The sequence below is a fragment of the Heterodontus francisci genome, chromosome 38 (genome assembly GCF_036365525.1).
Source record: "Heterodontus francisci isolate sHetFra1 chromosome 38, sHetFra1.hap1, whole genome shotgun sequence".
Taxonomy (NCBI): Eukaryota; Metazoa; Chordata; class Chondrichthyes; order Heterodontiformes; family Heterodontidae; genus Heterodontus; species Heterodontus francisci.
This window is the reverse complement of record NC_090408.1, coordinates 31,922,137-31,947,038: the sequence shown is the minus strand read 5'-3', so window position 1 is coordinate 31,947,038 and position 24,902 is coordinate 31,922,137. Positions and strand designations below refer to the sequence as shown.

Below are 24,902 nucleotides of genomic sequence, written 5' to 3'. Positions count from 1 at the left end.
TGTTCAAACACTCAAGAAGGAAAAAATTATCTGAAGTTTAAGGGGATAATCAATTTTCCTTTAAAGTCCAATCTACGTTGTTCCTGCCCAGTGCTGTGTATCAAGGAAGAAAGTTTTTTGGGGGAAAATAAAATTGAATATTGACAAGTCCCGTCAGTCCAACAATGCAGCTCTTGGGATTTGGCATAATTTTGAAAAGAGAAAATGGACTTCAGCATAATATAGCGGGTTATTTTGAGAAATTAAAGGTTCAAGAACAGGTTGAGTAAAATAAACAAAATTATGTTGATAACTTGGGAATGTTTAGCCTATGTTTAAAGATTTAGTGATAATATATTAGCGGACAGTAAAGCTCCTCCAGGGCTCATGTTTGAGATGCAATGGTAATTACTTGGATGTGTAAAACGGAATGAGAGGAGGTTGTGACAGAAACCACATCTGCCAAATGAAAACATTAATTTTGTCATATGGAACACTACATGAACTTTTTACTGGACATTGAACAAAACGTGTTTAAGAGCCCACAGAGCTAAATAGCTAAAACATGGTTGCACATTTGCATTCTGAGACAGTGCATAGAGAGACAATGGGAGTGCTCACTGATTCAATTAGCGAGATGGGTTTTGTCAATAATGGTGACCAAAAGACATTGAGAGCCACTGACTTTGTAAGAGACAAACTTCCACCCCTCCCCGCACCCAACTGTGACTGGAGAACTTTTGAAATCAACAATCCTCGCAGACGATGCTGTTTCAAGCAAAGAGCTGATCCATGATTAACCTGCTGGCCAACCTGGGGACTTTTTGTATTGTGCCACACAGAAAGGGCAGACTGCAAGTTGAAAACCAAAGAGAAAAAAAGTCCCTCTCCCTCTCTCTCTCTCTGTCTCTCTCTCAAGCAAAGTCCCAGGGACCCATGGAAGCAGCTTAAGCCTCAAGACAGAGGACCTCTTCAGCCTTCTGGTACCAGCGAAACAAGTTTGAAAGTGTGCACTGGGCCCCAGCGAGAACTTAACTCCAATCAAGGGCTTACATCCAAACTAAAGAAAGTAACTGAATTCCATTTACTATTCCAACCCCCACCCCCCCCCACTTTATTCTTTTTCCCTCCTTGTATTTATTTGTGTGTGTGTGTTTATCAGCTAGTGTGGTTGCATTGAATATTTTAGTATTTTTAACTGAGTTAGAGTGATAAGGTTAATAAACTTACATCTTTCTTGTTTAAGTCTAAGAAAGCCTGTCTGATTGGTTAATTTACAATTACAATTAGAGAGCAGTGAGCAAGGACTCACTGAGTGGTTAAGCTAAAACACTGTGTTTTAAATTTAAATCCTGTTACGGCCAAACCAGGAAAGGGGTCAGAGGGGAGCCCGAGACCCCTTCCTCACCTGGTTGTGACAAGGTGCTTGAAGATATAAGAAACAGGAAAGTTACACCAAATGGAAATCTTTCGAAAATCATTTTCTTAGGTTATACTGGGTGAATTGGAACCAATTGAAAGGGGTTAAGGAAAAAAATGAGTGAGTACACTCATGAGTAACATATATCACCTGGGCACAATTCACCAAAGGATATCAACCTGGAATTAATGTACATTCCAGTGAAAGTCAGGAAAGTGTTGTTGAGCAGAGTTAATAGATAGCTTACATTTGGAGATATTTGTGACCTTGCCTATTCCAAACAATAAGAAACATGCATTTCATAGCTTTGTCATTACTTGAAACAACGGGACCATGCAGGAGGAGATAAGCAAAGGCCTTCAGACAGCCCCAGATGTTTTGATAAGATCACATGAATGCCTGAGAATAGTTTGTATCTGATGTCATGTACGCATATCAGGATAGCAGCATGTGTGAGTAAGTGTGCAAATATAAGTAGCATGTGAGGCAACTAGAATGCAAAAATGCATGATGAAAATACTCTGAAGAATGGGTCTCAGACACGTTTAGTTAACTTGACAACAACATAATATGAAATGGTTACTGTGGCTCAGGAGAATGAGAACATTCTAAATCAGGGCACTGATACATGCCCCACAGAGAAACCAACTAGCACCTATCAGAGTGATTGAAATTAAAGCAGGACATAGAATATTGATTTCCAAATTTCTGGCCTGTGTTCCTTTACGTTTACAATGAAACTGGAACGATAGATGGCCAGGGAGAAATAATACTTAGCAAGAATTATCCACAAGTTGGATAAAAGGCCGGCTAGAAAATCTTTTAAATCCATTATTTCTTTATGGTACAATATAACATGATACACTGTAGATTTCTGTGCAATGTATGCCTTTCAAAAGGGAATTGGATAGGCACCTGAAGATAAAAACTGCAAGGTTACACGGAAAGGGTAGAGCAGTAGGACTAGCTGAATTGCTCCTGCAGAAAGCCAGCGTGGACTCAAAGGGCCAATGGCCTCTTTCTGTTCTGTAACCATTCCACGATTCTATGATTACGCATTTGTTTGTCTGTATCATCTTGTATAATATTAACCAAATGAAACTTAAACTACAAGAGCAAATGGCTCACGGTGAGAACAAGATGACAACCTTAGATAAACCCATGAGGAGCTGATGGAGATTAAAATTGGGAAGTAGAAAAGGAAACTATTTCTTGGATCACTTCAGCAGTTTAACAACCCTAATATTGAAAGACTCACATGCACATGATAAACTGAAATGCTGACATTAAAAAGGGGACATCTACCCTTGGGAATCACACATGGTGGTAGATTGTTCACAATATAGAACAGCATCCTTGGGCAAGAATGTTCCTTATGTCTCCAGTAATCTTATAAACTCGCCTGACTGTAGTAATGACGATGATACTTTGTTGTAATAAAAGACTCTTCTGTGCCGATCGACAGAAGTTGATCATGGAAACAACTATGAACGTTAACCAAATTGAAATGAGATGAAGATATGAAAAGGAATAAGAAGTTTGTAGTAGGTGAGTTGGTGCTAGAGCACAGCACCCATCTAAGGGGGAGATTGTGAGGAAGGAATCCAGTATATTTATCCAGCATACTTTGGGAAAATCGCTTCCGTTTGGATACCAAAGGCTCATGGTGGGTGTTTCTAACTGAAAAAACTGCAAAAACAGCATGTCATGTTAGGACCCCATCTGCTGAGAATGAGGCACATTAATTTTGTCATGAACATTGATTTTAAACTGGTACTGGAGAGAAGAAAGGACTTGTCAAACAGATCAGCCGTGGCTGGAAAAGACATTTGCATATTAACAGATAGTGCTTGGAAGGATAAAGGACCATTCCCTGACACATTCAACCCACAATGGACCTTGATCACCAGGTATTGTGTGTAAGAGGGGCATTCCAGAGACTGCTAAAGGTGATACAATCCAAGATGTGTTACATGACTAATCTGCTTGGCAACCTGGGTTTTTCTGAATTGTACAAACAGTTTGAATTCAGAAAGTCTGTTTGCCCCTGGACTGGGAAGATCATAAGATCATAAGAACTAGGAGCAGGAGTAGGCCGTCCGGCCCCTCGAGCCTGCTCCGCCATTCAATATGATCATGGCTGATCTTTTCGTGGACTCAGATCCACTTACCCGCGCTCCCACCGTATCCCTTAATTCCTTTATTGTTCAAAAAGATATCTACCTTAGCTTTAAAGACGTTTACTGAAGAAGCGTCAACTACTTCACTGGGCAAGGAATTCCATAGATTAACAACCCTCTGGGTGAAGAAGTTCCTTCTTAATTCAATCCTAAATCTGCTCCCTCTAATCTTGAGGCTATGCCCTCTTGTCCTAGCTTCACCTGCCAGTGGAAACATCCTCTCTACTTGTATCTTATCTATTCCCTTCATGATTTTATATGTTTCTATAAGATCCCCCCTCATTCTTCTGAACTCCAATGAATATAATCCCAATCTACTCAGTCTCTCCTCATAAGCCAACCCCCTCAACTCCGGAATCAACCTAGTGAACCTCCTCTGCACCCTCTCCAGTGCCAGTATATCCTTTCTCAAGTAAGGAGACCAAAACTGCACACAGTACTCCAGGTGCAGCCTCACCAGTACCTTATACAGCTGCAACATAACCTCTCTGCTTTTAAACTCAATCCCTTTAGCAATGAAGGACAAAATTCCATTTGCCTTCTGAATTACTTGCTGTACCTGCAGACCAACCTTCTGCGATTCATGCACAAGGACACCTAGGTCCCTCTGCATAGCAGCATGCTGCAACTTTTTAACCATTCAAGTAATAATCCTTTTTCCTGTTACTCCTACCGAAATGAATGACTTCACATTTATTAACATTGTATTCCATCTGCCAGACCTTTGCCCACTCACTCAATGTATCTATGTTCCTCTGCAAAGTTTCACAGTCATCTGCACACTTTGCTCTGCCACTCATCTTAGTGTCATGTGCAAACTTTGACACCCTACACATGATCCCCAACTCCAAATCATCTATATAAATTGTAAATAATTGCGGTCCCAACACCGATCCCTGAGGCACACCACTAGTGACTGATTGCCAACCAGAATAGCACTCATTTATCCCCACTCTCTGCTGCCTGTTAGTCAACCAATCCTCTATCCATGCTAATACTTTACCCCTGACGCCATGCATCCTTATCTTTATGCAGCAGCCTCTTGTGCGGCACCTTGTCGAAGGCCTTTTGGAAATCTAGGTACACCACATCCACTGGGTCCCCATTGTCCACCTTGCTCGTAATGTCATTATAGAATTCCAAAAGATTTGTCAAGCATGACCTGTCCTTCATGAACCCATGCTGCGTCTGCCCAACGGGACAATTTCTATCGAGATGCCCTGCTATTTCTTCCTTGATGATAAACTCAAGCATCTTCCCCACTACAGAGGTTAAGCTAATCGGTCTATAATTCCCCATCTTTTGTCTACCTCCCTTTTTAAACAGTGGCGTCACATCTGCTGTTTTCCAATCTGCTGAGACTACCCCAGAGTCCAGCGAATTTTGGAAAATTACCGTCAGTGCACCTGCTATTTCTCCCGCCATCTCTTTTAGTACCCTGGGATGCATTCCATCAGGGCCAGGAGACTTATCAATCCTTAGCTCCATTAGCTTGCCCAACACTACCTCTTCCGTAATAATGATTGTTCCCAGGTCCTCACCTACGTTCGTCTCTTTGTCAATTACTGGCATGTTATTAATATCCTCCACTGAGAAGACCGATACAAAATACCTGTTCAATGCCTCGGCCATTTCATCATATCCCATAACTAAATTCCCCTTCTCATCCTCCAAAGGACCAACGTTTACTTTAGCCACTCTTTTTCGTTTTATATATTTATAGAAACTTTTGCTATCTGTCTTTATATTCTGTGCTAGTTTTTTCTCATGTTCCATCTTACTTTTCTTTATAGCTCTTTTTGTAGCTTTCTGTTGACCTTTAAAGTTTTCCCAATCTTCTAGTTTCATGCTGCTTTTGGTCACTTTGTATGCCTTCTTTTTCAATTTGATAGCTTCCCTTATTTCCTTAGACACCCATGGCAGATTACCCCTTTTCTTCCAGTCCTTCCTTTTCACTGGAATATACTTTTGCTGAGCACTTTGAAAAATTGCTTTGAAAGTCCTCCACTGCTCGTCAACTGTCCCACCGTAAAATCTTTGTTTCCAGTCCACTTTAGCCAAGTCCTCCCTCATTCTATTGTAGTCCTCCTTGTTCAAGCACAGGACCCTGGTATTGGATTTTATCTTCACACTCTCCATCTGTATTCTAAATTCAACCATACTGTGATCACTCCTTCCAAGAGGATCCCTAACTATGAGGTCATTAATTATTCCTGTCTCATTACACAGTACTAGATCTAGGATAGCTTGCTCCCTCGTCGGTTCCATTACATACTGTTCAAGAAAACTATCACGGATACACTCAACGAATTCCTCCTCAAGGCTACCCTGACTGAGCTGGTTCGACCAATCTACATGTAGATTAAAATCCCCCATGATAATTGCCGTACCATTTTTACAGGCATTAGTTATTCCATGACGGTGCTTCTGATATGACCTCCTTTTTCCTCAACCGAGGATTTCCCCCCACTGTGGTTGACAGGGCCCTCAACCGTGTCCGACCCATTCCCCGCACCTCTACCCTCACCCCTTCCCCTCCCTCCCAGAACCGTGACAGGGTTCCCCTTGTCCTCACTTTTCATCCCACCAGCCTCCATATCCAAAGGATCATCCTCCGCCATTTTCGCCACCTCCAGCGTGATGCCACTACCAGTCGCATCTTCCCCTCCCTTCCCCTGTCAGCATTCCGAAGGGATCGTTCCCTCCGCGACACCCTGGTCCACTCCTCCATTACCCCCACCACCTCGTCCCCGTCCCAGGGCACCTTCCCTTGCAATCGCAGGAGGTGTAATACCTGCCCATTTACCTCCCCTCTCCTCACTATCCCAGGCCCCAAACACTCCTTTCAGGTGAAGCAGCGATTTACTTGTACTTCTTTCAGTGTAGTATACTGTATTCGCTGCTCACAGTGTGGTCTCCTCTACATTGGGGAGACCAAGCGCAGACTGGGTGACCGCTTTGCGGAACATCTCCGCTCAGTCCGCAAGCAGGACCCTGAGCTTCCGGTTGCTTGCCATTTCAACACTCCCCCCTGCTCTCATGCTCACATCTCTGTCCTGGGATTGCTGCAGTGTTCCAGTGAACATCAACGCAAGCTCGAGGAACAGCATCTCATCTACCGATTAGGCACACTACAGCCTGCCGGACTGAACATTGAGTTCAATAATTTCAGAGCATGACAGCCCCCCATTTTACTTTCATTTTTAGTTATTTTTTCTTCCTTTTTTTTTTACATTCTTTTTTTACATTTTTTACTATCTTTTTTTGCATTTATTTCATTTCAACTTAGTTTGTTCAGTTTGCTTACCCACTGTTTTTTTCAGGTTTTTTTTCAGGTTTGCACTTGCTGCTGTTCAATATTCAGTGTATTCACACCTAATCTGTACTAATGCTTTGTCTTTCAACACACCATTAACATCTTGTTTGCCTTTGCTCCGTGACCTTTTGGTCAGCTATGTGGCCTGGTCCAATCTGCACCTTCTCCTTTGTTATCTCTTTCCCCACCCCCACCTCACTTGCTTATAATCTGTGACTTTTCTGATATTTGTCAGTTCCGAAGAAGGGTCACTGACCCGAAACGTTAACTCTGCTTCTCTTTCCACAGATGCTGCCAGACCTGCTGAGTGATTCCAGCATTTCTTGTTTTTGTTTTCGTTATTTCTTTGTTTATTGCCTTCCCCAATGTGATGTTATTATTTGGTGGCCTATAGACTACGGCTATCAATGACTTTTTCTTCTTAGAGTTTCTAATTTCCACCCAAATGGATTCAACCTCATTCTCCATAGAACTTCTCTCATCTCTCAGCACCGCCCTGATGTCGTCCTTGAGTATCAGAGTTACACCACCTCCCTTACCTTCCTGTCTGTCCTTCCGAATAGTCTGGTACCCCTGGATATTTAACTCCCAGTCGTGATCAACCTGTAACCATGTCTCCGTAATGGCGACCAAATCATATTTATTTGCGATGATTTGTGCCGTTAACTCATCAACCTTGTTACGAATGCTACGAGCATTCAGGTAAAGTGCCTTTATGCTAGCTTTCTTACCCTCATGATTCCCAACATTTCTAATAATATCTCCTGAGTTATCCTTCCTTTCTGCTTCTTTCAATGTCTGCCTTGAACTTAAACCCTCCTGCACACATGTAGCCTGCTGCTTACCTTTTTATTTATCATACTCCCTGTCGTTTTCCCTTTCCCTTCCCCCCGAATCACTAGTTTAAAGTCCTAGAGACCACCCTATTTATCCGTTTCGCCAGAACACTGGTTCCAGATCGGTTCAGGTGGAGACCGTCCCACCGGTACAGATCCCCCCGGTTCCAAAACTGATGCCAATGCCCCATGAAATGGAACCCCTCTTTCCCACACCACTCCCTTAGCCACGTGTTTACTTCCCTAATATTCTTATCCCCAAGTCAATTTGTACGTGGCTCGGGCAGTAATCCGGAGATTATGACCCTCGAGGACCTGTTCCTTAATTTCGTTCCTCGTGCTTTATAATCCCCAAACAGGTCCTCCATCCTCGCCTTGCCTATGTTGTTAGTCCCAACGTGGACCACAACAACTGGATCCTCCCCCTCCCGCTCCAATATCTTTTCAAGCCGGTCAGAGATGTCCTGCACCCTGGCACCGGGCAGGCAACACACCATGCGGGACTCCCGATCCGGCTTGCAAAGGATACTATCTATCCCCCTAATTATAGAATCCCCTATAACTACCACCTGTCTTTTTGCTCCCCCCTCTTGAATGGCCTTCTGCACCATGGTGCCATGGTCAGTTGGCTCATCCTCCCCGCAGCCCTTTTTCTCATCCACACAGGGAGCAAGTATCTCATACCTGTTGGATAAGGTCAAAGGCTGAGGCTCCTCCACTCCTGAACTCAGGATCCCCCTACCTCCCTCACTTGCAATCACACCCTGTTGTCCCTGATCACTAACGGAATTTGAATTACTTAATCTACCAGGTGTGACTGCCTCCTGAAACAAAACGTCCAGGTAACTCTCCCCGTCCCGGATGTGCCGCAGTGTTTGAAGCTCAGATTCCAGATCATCAGCTCTGAGCCGGAGCTCTTCCAGCAACCAACACTTGCTGCAGAAGTGGTCCCTGCCGTTCACAATGGGGACAGCAAGCCCCCACATCATACAGCTGCAGCACATCACCTGCCGAGCCATCTCTACTTAGTTAATTACTTTATTACTTTATATAAATTTATGAGTTAAATACTTTGATACTTCTCTGCTATGGTCTTTTTCAAATAACCAATAGATAAATCAAAAAAAGTAAGTAAAAAAAGAAAGTAAATTTTTAACCAATCACACGATACAGAAGAAATAAAAAAGCTTACCTTATCAACACACCAGAGTCCTTTTTTTTGGTTAGAGGAGGAGGGCGGGTGGGAGACACTACATGTGTAGTGTCTCGGGTTTAGCCACTGCCCAAATATATAAGTTTTTACTTACCCAGCAGCCCCCTGTTCCACCGAAACAAACGGTAATCTACTTTAGGCTGAAACTGACTTCCCAGCTGTTCACTCGCTCGCACTGCCTCTGCTTCCGAAAAAGCTGCTGCACAAAAGATCTCTCCTGTCTGCTCCCATCTCTTTCACTCTCATCTCTTTCACCTCTGAATCCACTGAAGACACATGAACCCCAACAGGGAAAAGTCTCCTACAGCGAACAAGGTTTAAGAAGCATACTGAGCCCCAATGAAAAGCAAGATCTACCTACAATCAAGGACTCTACAGTGAGCTTGAAGAACCGTAACAAAAACTCTTTCAGATATTGCCTCAAACTTTTCCACTTTATTTCTTCTGCTCTTTTCTGTCTCTATTTGCATGTGTGTATCGTGTATGCATGATAGCGTGGGCACATCGTGTATCCATAGGAGTTAACCGAATTAGAGTTTAAGTTTAATAAATTTCAATCTTTCTTCTTTAAACCTAAGAAAACCTGTTTGTGCTGGTTTCTTTGCCTTATAATTGGAAAGGATGAATAAGGATTCACCAAGGGGAAGCTAAAACACGATGTGTTTAAAATTAAACCCTGTTACGGTAAGACCAGGTGAAGACAGAGAAGGATCCGTAGACACCTTTCTCACCAGGTCGTAACAAGCAGTTTCAGGTTATCAGTTTCAAGTTCTGCTCTCAGTAACTTCAGTAAGTTAAACATGTCCCTAGCATGGGATGCTACCATACAGAACCATAATAGGGGTGGGTAATTGTGCAAGACATACAGCAAAAACCACTAAAAGGAAAGCCAAGCCCTCCAGGCAGGGAGAACTCTCAGGGGTGATTTGTGACACTGGTGCCACTGATAGGAGGAAGATTGATCAACATTGTGTCCTGGGAACAGATGAGTATTGAGGTTGTACTGTTTCCACCCATGTATGTTAAGCATTGTTTGTAATTAGTAGTCATTTGTTTTTGTGTATTGCCCGTAACTGGCAGTAATATTTGCATTTAAGTAGATCAATAAAACTATTTCTATGGATCTTCTTTTAATTGATACCGAAGGTGGAAGCAAGACAAAACCATTCCCACAGGACTGACATCATAAATTCTATGGGAATTCACATCATAAAGTCCCTTGGAACTCAGATCATTATCTCCCTGAGAAGGCTCACACTGTAAAGTCTTGGGGGGGACTCACCTCATAAACTCCCTGGGGAGTCATTTAAACTCCATGGGAAGGCTTGCATCATAAATTCATGGGAGGTGTGGATGTGGGGCGGGGAATTGTATCTTAAGCTCCCTAAGAAACCTAAAAAAGGTTTGCATTGGGCCATGCTTTCTTTAAAGCTATTTACATCATTTCACGGTGGTTTCGCATATTGCTAGCCGGAGAGCCCTGTAGAAATTCCAGACACATGTTTCCATCAATTCTAACACTCTGCAGGCCTCGTATTTGTTCTGCTATGTCATTGAGAATTACATGTACATACCAAAGATTATTAAACTGAGACTTTCCCTGACACCATTGTCGTCTTTGAAAGTTAGAGGGAACATTAAGATTGTGGATCGATGCTTATTAGACCTAACTTACATATGCAAATTCATTGATTAAAGTACATAAACGCACTGGCAATAGAACATACTCCTAGTCCTTTTCAGAGCAACATCCCTAGCTGTTCCATTGAGAGATTTTTTTCTCTTTGGATATGTACCAGCTGCAGCTGCAGCAGTTTTCAGGTAAATTGGGACTGGCTGAGAGTTATCTTTGTTCACAGTGAATCAGAATAATACCAACACAAACACAGTATTAGGTGCATGGAAGTCAATCAAAGGGCTGCCTCCTCAGCTGATCCAATGACTATCTTTATTCCCACATGCAGAGACTTTGGTGTGTACTGAATGGCTAATGAGTACAGAATTCTTATTTGTGGCTCTCCAAAGATCTTCGGAATTTAATCTGCTCATTGTGACATTTAATTATCCACATCCCTTTCAATCTGACTTAAACATAATTATTGTCTTGGCCACGAGTTTGCTTTCTAGACCCACCTCAGGTAGATTTTGATGTTGAGTGGCAGTGTAAAATACGTGTGATAGTGAATTGGCTTCATTGAAAATAAAAAATAGGCAAAGTTGTAAAACAGGAAGCAGATTCACTGCCACTTGTTTTATACAATTGCATCTCATGCTATGAAAAATTATGCAAATTAGCTTACACCTGAGAATTGAATATGATTTGCGCTTGATCATTTATTTAGTAGGATTGCAATCATGTTTTACAATCCTGGTTTCGATCTGAATTTGAAAATTGGCCCCAGTATCTTGCAGTACAAGCCCTTTTTGTATCTTGGGTCTAGTTTTTGTTCTTTATATATTATTGAAGGTATGGATAAACAGCCTGTTGACATTGCCCGTGGCCCAGAATGAGATGGTACCTCAACAACATCTTGTGTCCCTGTCATCAAGGTTTGCACACACCAGCACAGTTACACATATCCTGGAGGATGCTATAAGTGAGATTGAGGAGGTACTACCAGCTAAATCACAGTGCACAAGCGAGCAAGTGCAGTAATCTACTGTCCAAATGGTGACATGGCTGCCATTAATTGCTCCTGTAGTTTGGGAAGTAAAGCAGTTTGGGAAAACTGGGGGCTGAATTTTCATCCAGAGGAGGACGTGGGTTTGGAGGCAGGCGTGCTAGCAATTACTCATTACCGGTCTGCAGGCATGTTCCCTCCTCTGGCCTATTTTCAGGGAGGCTGCTTCTGGTGGGGGAGGTGGGGGAGGGTGGTGCATGTGATGAATATTCACCCATCAGTGACAGGTAGCCAATTAGACCAATTAAAGTGCCAAGTGGGGGCATACTTCACACTTTGCCTGGATTTTTCAGATGGCAATGGGCCCCTCAATGTGGCTGGAGCCTGTAGTTGGAATAGTGGCGGCCTCCAGTTGGCAGGCCAGGGTTGGGGGGGGGAGGGGCAGAAGCGTAAAGCAGCTTGGCATGGATCCTCTGAGCTGTCAGGGCCACAGCCACAGGCCATCCTGTGTGGAAGCTTCCCCTCTGCAATGATGGCCTGGCAACTGAGGACCAAGTATATTTTGTACAATTTCTAAGTCTTCAGAGGGCATCTCCATCTTCAGGCACCCTCACGGTTGTCCACCTACAATAGTAGCGCCTACCTCTACCGGTGGGACTGCCAGCCCTGCCCCCCACTTGAGCCAAGGGTGTTCCTATTGGCCCTCCAACAGGCATCGGACCCCTGCACACCACAATCAGGCCTCCCACCTCCCACCAACCCCCTCGTGATTGGCATCACCCCACTGCACCTACCTACTCTCTTAATCTGCGGCCTTGTGCTGCAGGCTTACGAGCACAGTGGACGGGACACCCACAGAAAAAAATTTAACTGAGAGCCACAGTGAAAATCTGCAGGACATTTGGGAAACCTTTACTTCCAGGTATCCCAACTTCAAAACCTTGCACGGAATGCAACTCTGGGCTAAAATCCAGGTCAGAAGCCCTGGACAGCCTTAGCCATCTGGAATATATTAACATGAGCTCAGGACAGTCAGATTAGGTGCCTAAGATATGTGACTAGGCACTCAGAACAAAGATACAGAGATTTTGGACAGGTGACCAGAATACAGGCATAGGGGTTTTCTGCATGAGGAAAGGCATCTTGAAAACAGAAATGTCAAAATAAGCTTCCACATTATGGATAACAGCAGCTGTCTTGTCCTTATAGAATCAGGAAATGCTTTGATGAATTAAGTATAGCTGCCCCAACAACATACAGCAATCGCTCTGAATTGTTGGAAAGGGGATAATTTCAAAAGGCTGCAGGACTACACTTCACTACAATCTATCAGTCAAACATAGTGTTCTGCTTCTGGTAATATCATTCTAGCTAACCTCTGCTGGCATCACCAGCTGTGTCTGACGTGCTCTAGTGCCACAGCTGTGTCTAACATATGTTGGACCCAAAAGCCAAATGATTGATGATATCACCGAGAATAAAGTCATATAATTACAACCCCCACTCCCGATTACCAAAAAGAATCGTAAAGACAATTTACATAAAATTACAATGCTAACACTGCTGCCATGACTGGAGATGGGTTAGTCCCTATAAGATCAAGTCTTTTAAGAACAAAAAAAATACCGCGCCTTTAAGACGGAGCGTAAGACAGATGTTGGCATTACCGCAACTCACCGAGGTGTTGGATAAATCAATCACAGCCCCGTAAATTGATCAAACCTCAAGCAGCCTGCAGCTGATTAATGAACCCAGACCCTATCCCTCTGCAGCTCACTGCATGCAAATGGCTTTGATATCATTTATCTCCTGTCACCGCAGGTGATCAATGAGGTAATAGATGACACAGCTGGGATTACCTGCACAATAGAAATAGCAGGCAGTATAATTCCAAAACTTCATTGGTGAAGACGAAGCGGGGAAATAAATTATAGTATCAAAGAGCTTACTATACAATAAAAAGAAGTAGAATGACTGAAATTTCTTCCTTTTGACTGAGTCAGATCAAGTGTCCTTAAAATAAACGGAGCTGCGAACAGCTGCTAACTTCAGAAACAAAACTCGAGTTTCCCAACATTCTGATGCTTGACATCAGAATGATGCAATGGCATTGTGAAAGTCGCTTTTAAGTAATCTGCTTTACCTGTAACTTGGACTGTTTTAAATGAACGTTACATGACTACAGGTGTGTTACCCTCCTCTGTCAAATAGCCTGACGCCATTCACTGTGTGGGCTCACACATAAAGAAAAGCCATTTGGCGAAGGTACTGGAGAACTGTTGCAGCATCACAGACCAGTCCCCAGCCAGGAATCAGCAATGTCTGGAGGAAAAGAGTGCAAATTGGTAAAGGGATAGTTTAAAGATTTCAGGAGCATAGGAAATGGTTTTGCCAACAAACTTCAACACACCGTCATAAAGGGGCACTCCATTTGTACCAGTTTATTTAACACACAGAAAAGTAAACAAGAAAGGAACGTGTAACTTAACATAATTCAAGCTGCATGACAGATTGTTGAACAGAGAGAGAGGGAGGGAATGAGGTTGAGGTCCTGATTTTGAGGGACAGAGCGGTAGTGCCTCAACATTTGCAGCAAGACACTGATGGTTGCTGGTATATTTAGTGGGTCTTTCTCTACTGTGCCTTTGGTTCCTGCCTGTTTCAGGTGGGAAACTACTTATAATATGCTAATTGAAATCCTATAATTTACATGGAACCCTGTTGCCATTTGGCGATACCAATGGGCAGTGTGCATTGCACAAGTTGCACCCACTGGTGCCAGGCATTGAGTGGCCTAACCTTAAAGGCTTCACAACTGAGCCGCTGAATTCTTGCCCCATACCTCCCTCTCCTTCCCCGATCAACATGCTGCCTGTGAGCACTAGTTCTGCACTCGCTGGGAGTAAGCAAATGAGGCCGGACCCTTAAAATGGCTCAGGCCCAGTTGAAGCTGAATGACAGACAAAAAAATAGAGACAGAGAAAGCAGGAGACTGACAGATAGACAGTCTGTAACTTTTCTATGGTTCTATAGGTGCTGGAAGGTGGGATTAGATTATGCAGCTAGTTTTTTCAGCTGGTGCAAACACGATGGGCTGAATGGCCTCATTCTGTGCCATAACTTTTGTATGGTTCTATGTACCTATGGTTCTACAACTCTGCATCATGACACATAACATTGAACTGCATGCATCTTTTGGATTAAGCCAAGACTGACATAGTTTACATCTTCCCTGGTAACTTATTGCTATTTTTTATTTTTAATGTATAGACATCCTCTATTATTGTCACAGGTTCAAATAAAGGAGTATGTTTACCAGGTTTTGTTCGAAAACCTGTTGCATTTCATAATTTCCTTATGTTATTATCACCATCGGTGATTTTTTTCCCCCTTTTTTTAAAGTAGTGAAAATAGAGAAAAAGAAAACTTGTTAAAGGCAGGGAAATAGATCCCCCAGGATTTATTGGGTCATTCAGCCCAATCCCCACTCCAACACATAACCCCTGCACTCAATCACTTCAGCTCAAACCCCATTGACTGTATGGAGTTGCAGGTTGATGTGCAGGTCATGATATGTTAATAGATTTTCTTTCCAGAAAGGACCTAGACTTTCAGCATAGTAAGGCATAGATGTGGGGCGAACTTCTCCTGGGTCCTCACACTGTAAATCATGCTGTCAGCACATCGATTGGCACTGCTTCCTTTTTAATACATTTGTGGTAATTTTTGACTTTTTCCAGGGTGTCTCACCTCTGAGAGTGTACAGTGAATATTTTAAATAATCCAAAAAGTACAAGCAGTGCACTCCAGAATACCTGGTGTTTGCTTTCAGTTGGAAATTTTCCCTTATTATACTGATTCACAAAGTTGTACACTGTAACAAATATTGTCATGTAAGACAATCCTCAAAACAACTCAAATGTGCCTTTGCTGTACATTCATACATCTCTGCCGAGCCTATGAGTTTGATTTTAACTCAAGGCAGGATTGGTGCCACGCCACCTTAAAAGTTGCAAATCTATCCGCCAACAGAAGCCTGTTTGAATGATGTCGGGCCAGCGGGCAGGAATGGGAATTGGGGTGGGAGCTGGATGCTGCCAGGGACCCACGGGAATGGTCCCCAGAGCAACGTAGGCGGATGCTGTTTTCAAGCGAGTTAAAGTGGCAAGACGCGGGAACATGTCAGGAGCACGAACTCCTCTCCCCTCCACTATTTTACTGACACATTCGCTCCCTTAATGCTGGCTGGGCTGGGTTAAAATCTAACTGGACAACTTAACTTGCATCAAGTTGCTGCAAGTGCTAAATATGGCTTGACTGCCCAAATGAAAATAGCGACATTTGAGCTAATACAAGTTAAGTTTGTAAATTAAGTATCCACATACTTAAATCACTGAAACTTCAATGCATAAGTATTTGCTTCTCACAACAGGGCAAATGTTTCCCCCCTAACACAACCCCCAAAGAGCACCTGACCTGACTTGAACCTGCCTGTACTTCTTATTATAGGCCTGATGTTGCCACAATCCATGGCAGGGCCCTATACCCAGAATCAGGGTAACAAAGTCAGACTATGCCTCAGACAGTAGTTTTGATCGTCAGCTGTAGGGCCCATTGGCTGCTGTCCAAAAGCTGAAGGCAGACAGCTTCCAGCCACCAATGTACTGGATGGATAAAAGCTACTTATGTTCAATCTCCAGTACTATGCTCCAAGCCCCTTCTTCGATCCTTTCATTTGAAAAGGCTGTTGGCCCAAACAGCAAGACTCGCTATCTGTGGTAGCCACTTAGTGGAAATTTCAACCAAATTGGGATCCCAAAAAATGAGGCAGGAGATGTGCTGATGTCACTCTGACCTCATTTCCATACTGACATTGTTATTTCCTGTGTATGCTCAGCAGCAGTGTTGGTGGTAGTCCAAGCTACAGTGACAGATCAGCTGATGGAGACTCCACTGTACTGCAGTATGGGTTCCAGGCAATAATTTCTAGTCGCACTTTAAGCTGACAACCTCCCCCCAGGCTCCAATCTTTTACATTTGGTCTCTCACACTGGCTGCAATCTAGCTCTTTAAAGAATAAAGCTATTGTCAGGCAAACCCCCCACCTACCAAGACTGAGACACACACGATTTTGCCACATGAACATTAAAACTTAAAAGTGCAAGCCCCTGACTGGAAAGACATTTGCATAGTAACCGACAGTGTTGGAACAATGGGGACCCAGTCGTTGTTTCCCCCAATACACAGAAGAAGTGGTCAGACCAGTTTTGGTCACATGACTGACTGATGAAAGTTTTGAATTTGAACTTCCAACAGAGGATTTGAACTGAGAAAGCCATGTGCTCCCGGTTGAAACAGAACCTCCTCTCCAGTCCTGCCTGCCTCCACCTCTTTCCCACAGAACTGAATCTTGTGAAAGCACGTGAACATCAAAGAGAGAAAAGTCTCCTATGTGAACAAGGTTTAAGAAGAACACCGACGAACAGCAAGGTTACCTACATTCAAGTGAGCTCGAAGCACAGTAAACAAGAAACTCTTCTGATATTGCCTCAAACTCCTCTCTACTATAGTTTCCTCTCCTCTTTTCTGTACCTATTTGTTTGTGTGTATCCATGTGCATGTTAGTTTGGGCACATTGTATATCAGCTGGCTTGAACTGTATTAGAGTTTAAGTTTAACTAAATTTAATAAATTTCACTTTTTCTTCTTTAAACCAAAGAAAGCCTGTTTATGCTTATTTCTTTGTCTTATAATTGGAAAGCTGTGAACAAGGATTCACAAAGGGGGAGCTCAAAACACAGTGTGTTTAAAATTAAACATTGCTACAATAAGACCAGGTGAAGATAGTAACAGACCCCAAGACAGCTTTCTCACCTGGTCATAATGCTATATTTTGTTCAAGAAGGGCTGTTTAGTTTATTTAAGTGCTAATATCTGCATCAGGAATCCATGAGGTAATAAAAATGTTCACCACCATCTGGAAGAAGCATTGAGGGTAGCAAGGGTACAGAACTGGGGGTCTTCGATGTCCATCACCAAGAGTGGCTCGGTAACACCACTACTGCCCACGGGGCCAGGTCCTGAAGGACATATCTGCCATATTGGGCCTGCGGCAGGTAGTGAGGGAACCAGCAAGAGGAAAAAACCTACTTGACTTCACCCTCACCAATCTACCTGTCGCAGATGCATCTGTCCACGACAGTCTTGGCAGGAGTGACCACCGCACAATTCTTGTGGAAATAAAGTCCCGTCTTCACACTGAAGATACCCTCCATTGTGTTGTGTGGCACTACCACTGTGCTAACTAGGATAGATTCAGAACAGATCTAGCAGCTCCAAACTGGGCATCCATAAGACTCTGTGGGCCATCAACAGTAGCAGAATTGTAATCAACCACAATCTGTAATCTCATGGTCTGGCATATCCCCCACTCTACCATTACCATCAAGCCGGGAATCAACCCTGGTTCAACGAGCAATGCAGAAGAACATGCCAGGAGCAGCGCCAGACATACCTAAAAATGAGGCGCCAACCTGGTGAAGCCACAACACAGGACTACCCGCATGCTAAACAGCAGAACAGCATAGGATGAAGTAAAGCAATCCCACAACCAATGTATCAGATCAAAGCTCTGCAGTTCTGACACATCCAGTCGTGACTGGTGGTGGACAATTAAACAACTAACAGGAAGAGGAGGCTCCACAAATATCCCCATCCTAAATGATGGGGGAGCCCAGCACATCAGTACAAAAGGCAAGGCTGAAGCATTCACAAACATCTTCAGCCAGAAGTGCCGAGTGGATGATCCATCTCAGCCTCCTTCTGAGTTGCCCATTATCACAAATGCCAGTCTTCAGCCAATCTGATTCACTCCATATGATATCAAGAAATGGCTGAAGGCACTGGATGCTGCAGAGACTATAGGCCCTGACAGCATTCTGGAAATAGTACTGAAGACCTGTGCCCCAGAACTAGCCAGCCCTTAGCCAAGCTGTTCCAGTACAGCTACAATACTGGCATCCACGTATGTCCTCTCCACAAAAAGCAGGAGAAATCCAATCTGGCCAATTACCACCCCATCGGTTTACTTTTAATCATCAGCAAAGAGATGGAAGGTGTCAGTGACAGTGCTATCAAGTGTCACTGAATCAGTAATAAACTGCTCAATGATGCTCAGTTTGGAATGAGAACAGAAAGTGCAAGAAATACTCCGCAGGTCTGGCAGCATCTGTGGAGAGAGAAACAGAGTTAATGTTTCAGATCTGTGACCCTTCAGCAGAACTGGCAAAAGTTAGAAATGTAACAGTCTTTGAGCAAGTGAAAGGGGGGAGGGGGGAAAGAACAAGGAAGGAAGGACTCGGGTAGGATGGAGGGGGGAGAGATTAAATGACAGATGTCATGGAACAGAATGCAAATGGATGCTAAACAGTTGAATCCAGAGAAAGTGATAATGGCAGAATTATGAACAGATCTGTATGAAAGCAAAAACATGAAAAATAAGTTTAAGTTTTAAAATATATTTTTACATTAAAAAAAATAAATAAATAATGGGACTCATGTTCTGCCATTATTGAACTCAATATTGAGTCCTGAAGGCTATAGAGTGCCTAATCGGAAAATGAGGTGCTGTTCCTCGAGCTTGTGTTGATGCTCACTGGAACACTGCAGCAGGCCGAGGACAGAAATGAGGGCAAAGGAACAAGGTGGAGAATTAAAATGGCAAGCAACCGGAAGCTCAGGATCATACTTGCGGACAGAGCGGAGGTGTTCTGCAAAGCGGCCACCCAACCTGCATTTGGTCTCCCCATTGTAGAGGACACCGCACTGTGAGCAGTGAATAAAGTATACTAAATTGAAGTACAAGTATATCGCTGCTCAGTTTGGGTTCCCTCAGGTCCACTCGACTCCAGACCTCACTACAGCCTTGGTCCAAATATGGACAAAAGGGCTGAACTCCAGAGGTGAGGTGAGAGTGACTGCCCTTGACATCATTGCACCATTTAACAGAGTGTGGTACCAAGGACCCCTGGCAAAATTGAAGTCAATGGGAATCGTGGAGGGTAAACTCTCCACTTGTTGAAACATAAAGGAAAATGGTTGTGTTTGTTGGAGGCCAATCATCTCAGCCCAGGACATCACTGCAGGTGTTCTTCAGGGTAGTGTCCTAGGCCCAGCCATCTTCAGCTGCTTCACCAATGATCTTCCCTCCATCATAAGATCAGAAGTGGAAATATTCGATGATTGCAAAGTGTTCAGTACCATTCGCAACTCCTCAGGCACTGAAGCAGTCCGTGCATGCGTATAGTGAGACCTGGACAACATCCAGGCTTGGGCTGATAAGTGGCAAGTAATATTCGTGCCACATAAGTGCCAGGCAATGGCCATCTCCAGCAAGAGAGAATCTAACTATCTCCCCTTGATATTGAATGGCATTCAGATTGCTGAATCCCCCACTATCAACATCCTGGGGGGTTACCATTGACCAGAAGCTTAACTGGACCAGCTACATAAATACTGTGGCTGCAAGAGCAGGTCAGAGGCTGGGAATTCTGTGGCAAGTAACTCACCTCCTGACTCCCCAAAACCTGTCCACCATCTACAAGGCACAAGTCAAGAGTGTGATGGAATACTCTCCACTTGCCTGAATGAATGCAGCTCCAATAACACTCAGGAAGCTCGACACCTCAGGACAAAATAGCCCACTTGATTGGCATCCCATTCACCACCTTAAACATTCATTCCCTCCACCACTGGAGCACAGTGGCGGCAAGGTGTACCATCTACAAGATGCACTGCAGCAACTCGCCAAAGCTCCTTCGACAGCACCTTTCAAACCCACGACCTCTACCACCTAGAAGGACAAAGGCAGCTGGTGCATGGGAACACAACCACCTGCAAGTTCCCCTCCAAGCCACACACCATCCTGACTTGGAACGATATCGCCGTTTCTTCACCGTTGCTGGGTCAAAAACATGGAACTCCCTTCCTAACAGCACTGTGGGTGTACCCACACAAAATGGACAGCAGCAGTTCAAGAAGGTGGCTCATCACCATCTTCTGAAGGGCAATTAGGGATGGGCAACAAATGCTGGTTTTGCCAGCGATGCTCACATCTCAGGAATGAATAAAAAAACTATGGCCAGTCCAGTTAAGGAACTGCAGGTTAGCATATCTAGGTTTCAATGGTTAAAATAATGATGAATTGCAAAATGTGACATCATGAAAAGTGGAATGAGATGGACTCCAGAGTGGGCAATTTCCAGTCAGTGCTGGCCCTTAGAATGGATATTGTTCAGCCAAGAGTGATCCTCATCCTTAAACAGTGGACAACTAATAGGCTGTCTTAAAATAATCCTAAAAGCAAAATATTGTAGATGATGGCAATCTGAAATAGAAACAGAAAATGCTGACCTGAAATGTTAATTGGATCTTTTCCTCTCCATAAATGCTGCCAATTTGCAGCATTTTCCATTTTTGCTTAAAATTATGCTGATTAGAAAATCTAGGCTTTAGAGGAGTGAGTTCCTTTAAGATTTTTTTTCCCTGTCGTAATCTTGACAAAAATGTATTTGCTCCTTTAAGATTCTTCCCACCAGTGCCATGAGAAACAAGTTCCAGCAAGAAGCCAATTCCAAATTCCTGTTTACATTGCATTTGTTGTGCCTCACCAAGTGTCAAAGGCAGAATGCCTCAGTCTTGCTCCCCTGTGTCAGTGCTTGTGGTGCTGCTGCTTAACTGTGATGTGTTCTACTTAAATTGTTTTGTGATGTCACTTGCCCTGTTGATTCGGATGAATGGAGATTAATCATTGTTTCCGCCACTCTGTCTCTACACATGGGTTGCAAACACAACACAATGTAAAATGATGCAATGACATCTTTGACAGCATCAGGACTAATGTAAACACAATTCTCTGCAATAATCATCAGAAACCAACTGTACAGCATCCACCTGCACCTTCCTGTAAACAACCGAATCACTTGTCACTAAATCCCAGAATGGTAATTCCATTGCGTATGATAGAGGGCTGCCTCTGATACTACAGGTCACTGATTGCATTATGTGTGGAAGTTTGGTCCAACAGAAATCACTGATTAGCCACAGGCATGACTACAGCAACCCTGTTTAGCCACATGCACAAGCAGAAAATGCTGCATTCAACACCGGTAACTCTAGCATGAATTGATCAAACACAACACATCTTAGTGCAGCTTCTTGGCTTTTAACCAGCAGTTGCGAATGGTGCTTTAACTTTGTCAGTGTGATAGCTGAGAATGTTGACTCATACAATGAGACATGCCAGACCAGTCCTTGCTCTCCATCCAGACCCAGCTCATTCTCTCCATCCAGACCTCCCCCTAGTCTCCATCCAGAACACCATTGGATGCTACTTGCCCTTTCCCATGGCAGCCCTGCTGCAGCTGCTCATTATTGGTTGGGGTTGCTTTCCTCTGCTGGTCTACAATGGTTATTCTGATTGGTTCAGCTGGCAATGATGATTGCTCGCCTCTCCAGATGAAGTTGTAGATGTTTCCACGGGACTGAAGTCCAGCATTTTCACCCATGTTAAACACCATTTTAGCAGATAATCAATAAGCAATGACCAAGGAAGTTTAGCACACACAATAATCAAAAGATACTCATTCTCTATTTTTCATCTTACCAGTTTACCAAACATACAAAAAGTTGAAAGTCGTGTGAATATTAATACTGAAATCAATAGTCCAATGATGACGTCTATTACTCCAACTTTACTTACCAATCAAAATATAATTAGTGCATCTGAATTCCCAAGTAGCCACATGTGGCTAGTGGCTAATGAATTGGACAACATTGAAGTAAGGGAATAAGCCGACTCAGACATATTGCAGGTTACTGATTGTATCACGTGTGGAAGAGGTTTGGCTCCAACATACTGCAGGTGACAGATTGCATCACAGGTGTGTGGGCTGGCTCTAATATACTGCAAACCACTGATACAATTGTGGTAATGAGAGAGAGACAACTCCAATATTGTACAGCTTACTGATTCCATTGTGAGTGTGGGGAGAGGGCTGGCTGGGTTTTGTCAGACCTTTGGGCTTTTCTCCTCCCAGGCCCGTGACCATCTCTTACTTTATATCATTCTTTCTCAGAACTCACAACTGCGGAACTCCTTATCTCCCTCCCCCCGTACAATCTAAAACCCTAGCATATCTCTGTTTCCTGATTTATCTCATCTTCTCTCTTACTCTATTCAGTCTAACCATGTCCTGCACAATGAATCTCAGCCTTTCACCGGTTTCTCAACAACTGATAAACTTCTTTCAGTTATCTATCTCAACGGAGAGTGAACTATAGTTCCATAACTATCTGACTAAAGAACAGTCAGCTTTCACTTACCTGTGTGACATGTATCTATCATTCTGGAGCTCATTATCAAAATCAAGTAGAGCAGCATCTTCGGATATCAGCTGTTTGCTACATGACAATGCATCTTTCTTTAGTTTCAGGAGCCCTATACAGAACTTAACTCCCACTTCTTCCAGCTCCCCGGTTCCAATCTGGAGACCCTGTCAGCAAAAATAATTTTTCAGTTACAGTGTTAAATTGTGCCATAAATATACAACACTTTTGATGGTGCTCTCTAATTCCCTTTCATGGATTTGGAGCAGCAGTGGATTTGTTCATCAGTAAGAAGTGACCAAATGGGACTATGACTTGATGTTTTGATGCTATGCCTCTCATTCAGCACCTGCTATCAGAGTGGCTTCTGTCTAATGTCTGCTGGTGTGAGGGGGATGTGTTGCCTTTGTGTGCATGGACTGCCATCATCATTTCTATTTGCAAGGACTGAACAGCCAATTTCAAAAACGTTTAGCTGATGAGTTCCAACAATAACCTCTTGCTGCTCCTTAAAGGTGACTCTGCCTCTACGCTACAGGTCTGACACTTAGTGGCCTAGATTTTGTATTAAGAATAACAATATGGCTATCAGTGCTCACCATTATTCAGGAGTAAATCAGACAGAAACTCCCAGCGTCTGCACAGACGCGATTAAATACTGTCCGAGTTGCCCTGCTCCTCCACAAGTTTAGATCTTGCAGGATTTCATCGAGAGACTCGGCATTCGAATACACGGAAGGGAGTGAATTTGAGGTACTTACACCAGAAAAAATTAGCACATATCCATAAATGTGTAAGTGAATTTTTAAAAGTCTTAATTACAACAAAACAACCGTCAGACTTTAATTATTGTTGAAAATTTTAAAAACATTTTTTTTACTTTATCTTTCTGCCTGTTTTATCCCTTTCTTTTAATCCCACCACTCTTTATTTCACTCTCTCTACATGATTTTATATTGAATTAAATATTCTAAACTCAATGGTTTAGACTCCATGGAGGCAAAATTGGATAACTCCCGAAAACGAATGCAGGAATCGTGACACATGATTACCCTGTGCCCATTCAGTGGCTTGCAGGCAGCATGTCAACTTTCTGCTGCCTTTTCATTATAATGATTGCTGCATTGCAGCAACCGGAACTAACCAGAGGGGGAGAGGTGCACTGCATGACCTAACCCCACCATGCCCAAGGTAGAGCTACCCATTATCGGAAGGGTCATTGCTGAGACCGTGGCCAGTGACGAGGCTGAAAACATTGATGATGACAGTATCATCATAAACTAATCCTCCTTCTCACATCCCACTTCTCCCTCATCCCACAATCTCTTCTGACCTACAAGTTGCAGATGGCGTAAGCACACACTTCATACTTTCCCCCCTCCCCTCACCACAACCTTAACCTTATCTTTTTTCCTCTCAGATACCCAACAACTGCAACCTGCCCAGGCAATAGAGGAAGAGCAAGGCAGGGATGATGAAGACACACCGTTACCTGATTTCACATTCGCAGACACAAGCTCAGATAATGACACTGTGCAAATCATAGAGGATAGCATACAGGTGAGATCTGCATGTGGTGAGACACCAGACACAACTGCTCGGCAGCCAGGGCATGGGGCAAGGATAGTGCACGTGCCAGCTCACTGGAGGGTAGGTTGCACACAAATTCTGCTGCAGAGGATTCAGATGAGGACTTTGATGGGCCAGGTTACAAAAGTGAACTGATGGGTATACACAACGAAATGCTTGGTGTATTGGGAAGTCTGCATTCAATGTCAAAGAGCATGGAGGAGTTCAGCATCAACTTGGAAAAGGGCTTTTGACAGAGCTTACAGCCCATCCTTTCCAGCGTGGAACTGGTGGCAAACTCCACCAGCACACATGTGGAGCCAACTATGAGTCAGTGTCTGATGACCGATGTCTCAGCATCCATTGCAGCATAAGCAGATACC

The 24,902-nt window shown here is 43.5% G+C and overlaps 1 protein-coding gene across 1 annotated transcript in view; it reads right to left on the bottom strand.

Moving 5' to 3' along the window:
* The window catches only part of LOC137352341 (cytosolic carboxypeptidase 4), a 184,503-nt gene that overhangs the window by 25,805 nt on the left and 133,796 nt on the right, over positions 1-24,902 (bottom strand). The window contains exon 22 of the mRNA XM_068017630.1: positions 22,948-23,117. Within this exon, the coding sequence (XP_067873731.1) occupies positions 22,948-23,117 (170 nt within the window). The remainder of the gene's footprint in view (positions 1-22,947; positions 23,118-24,902) is intronic.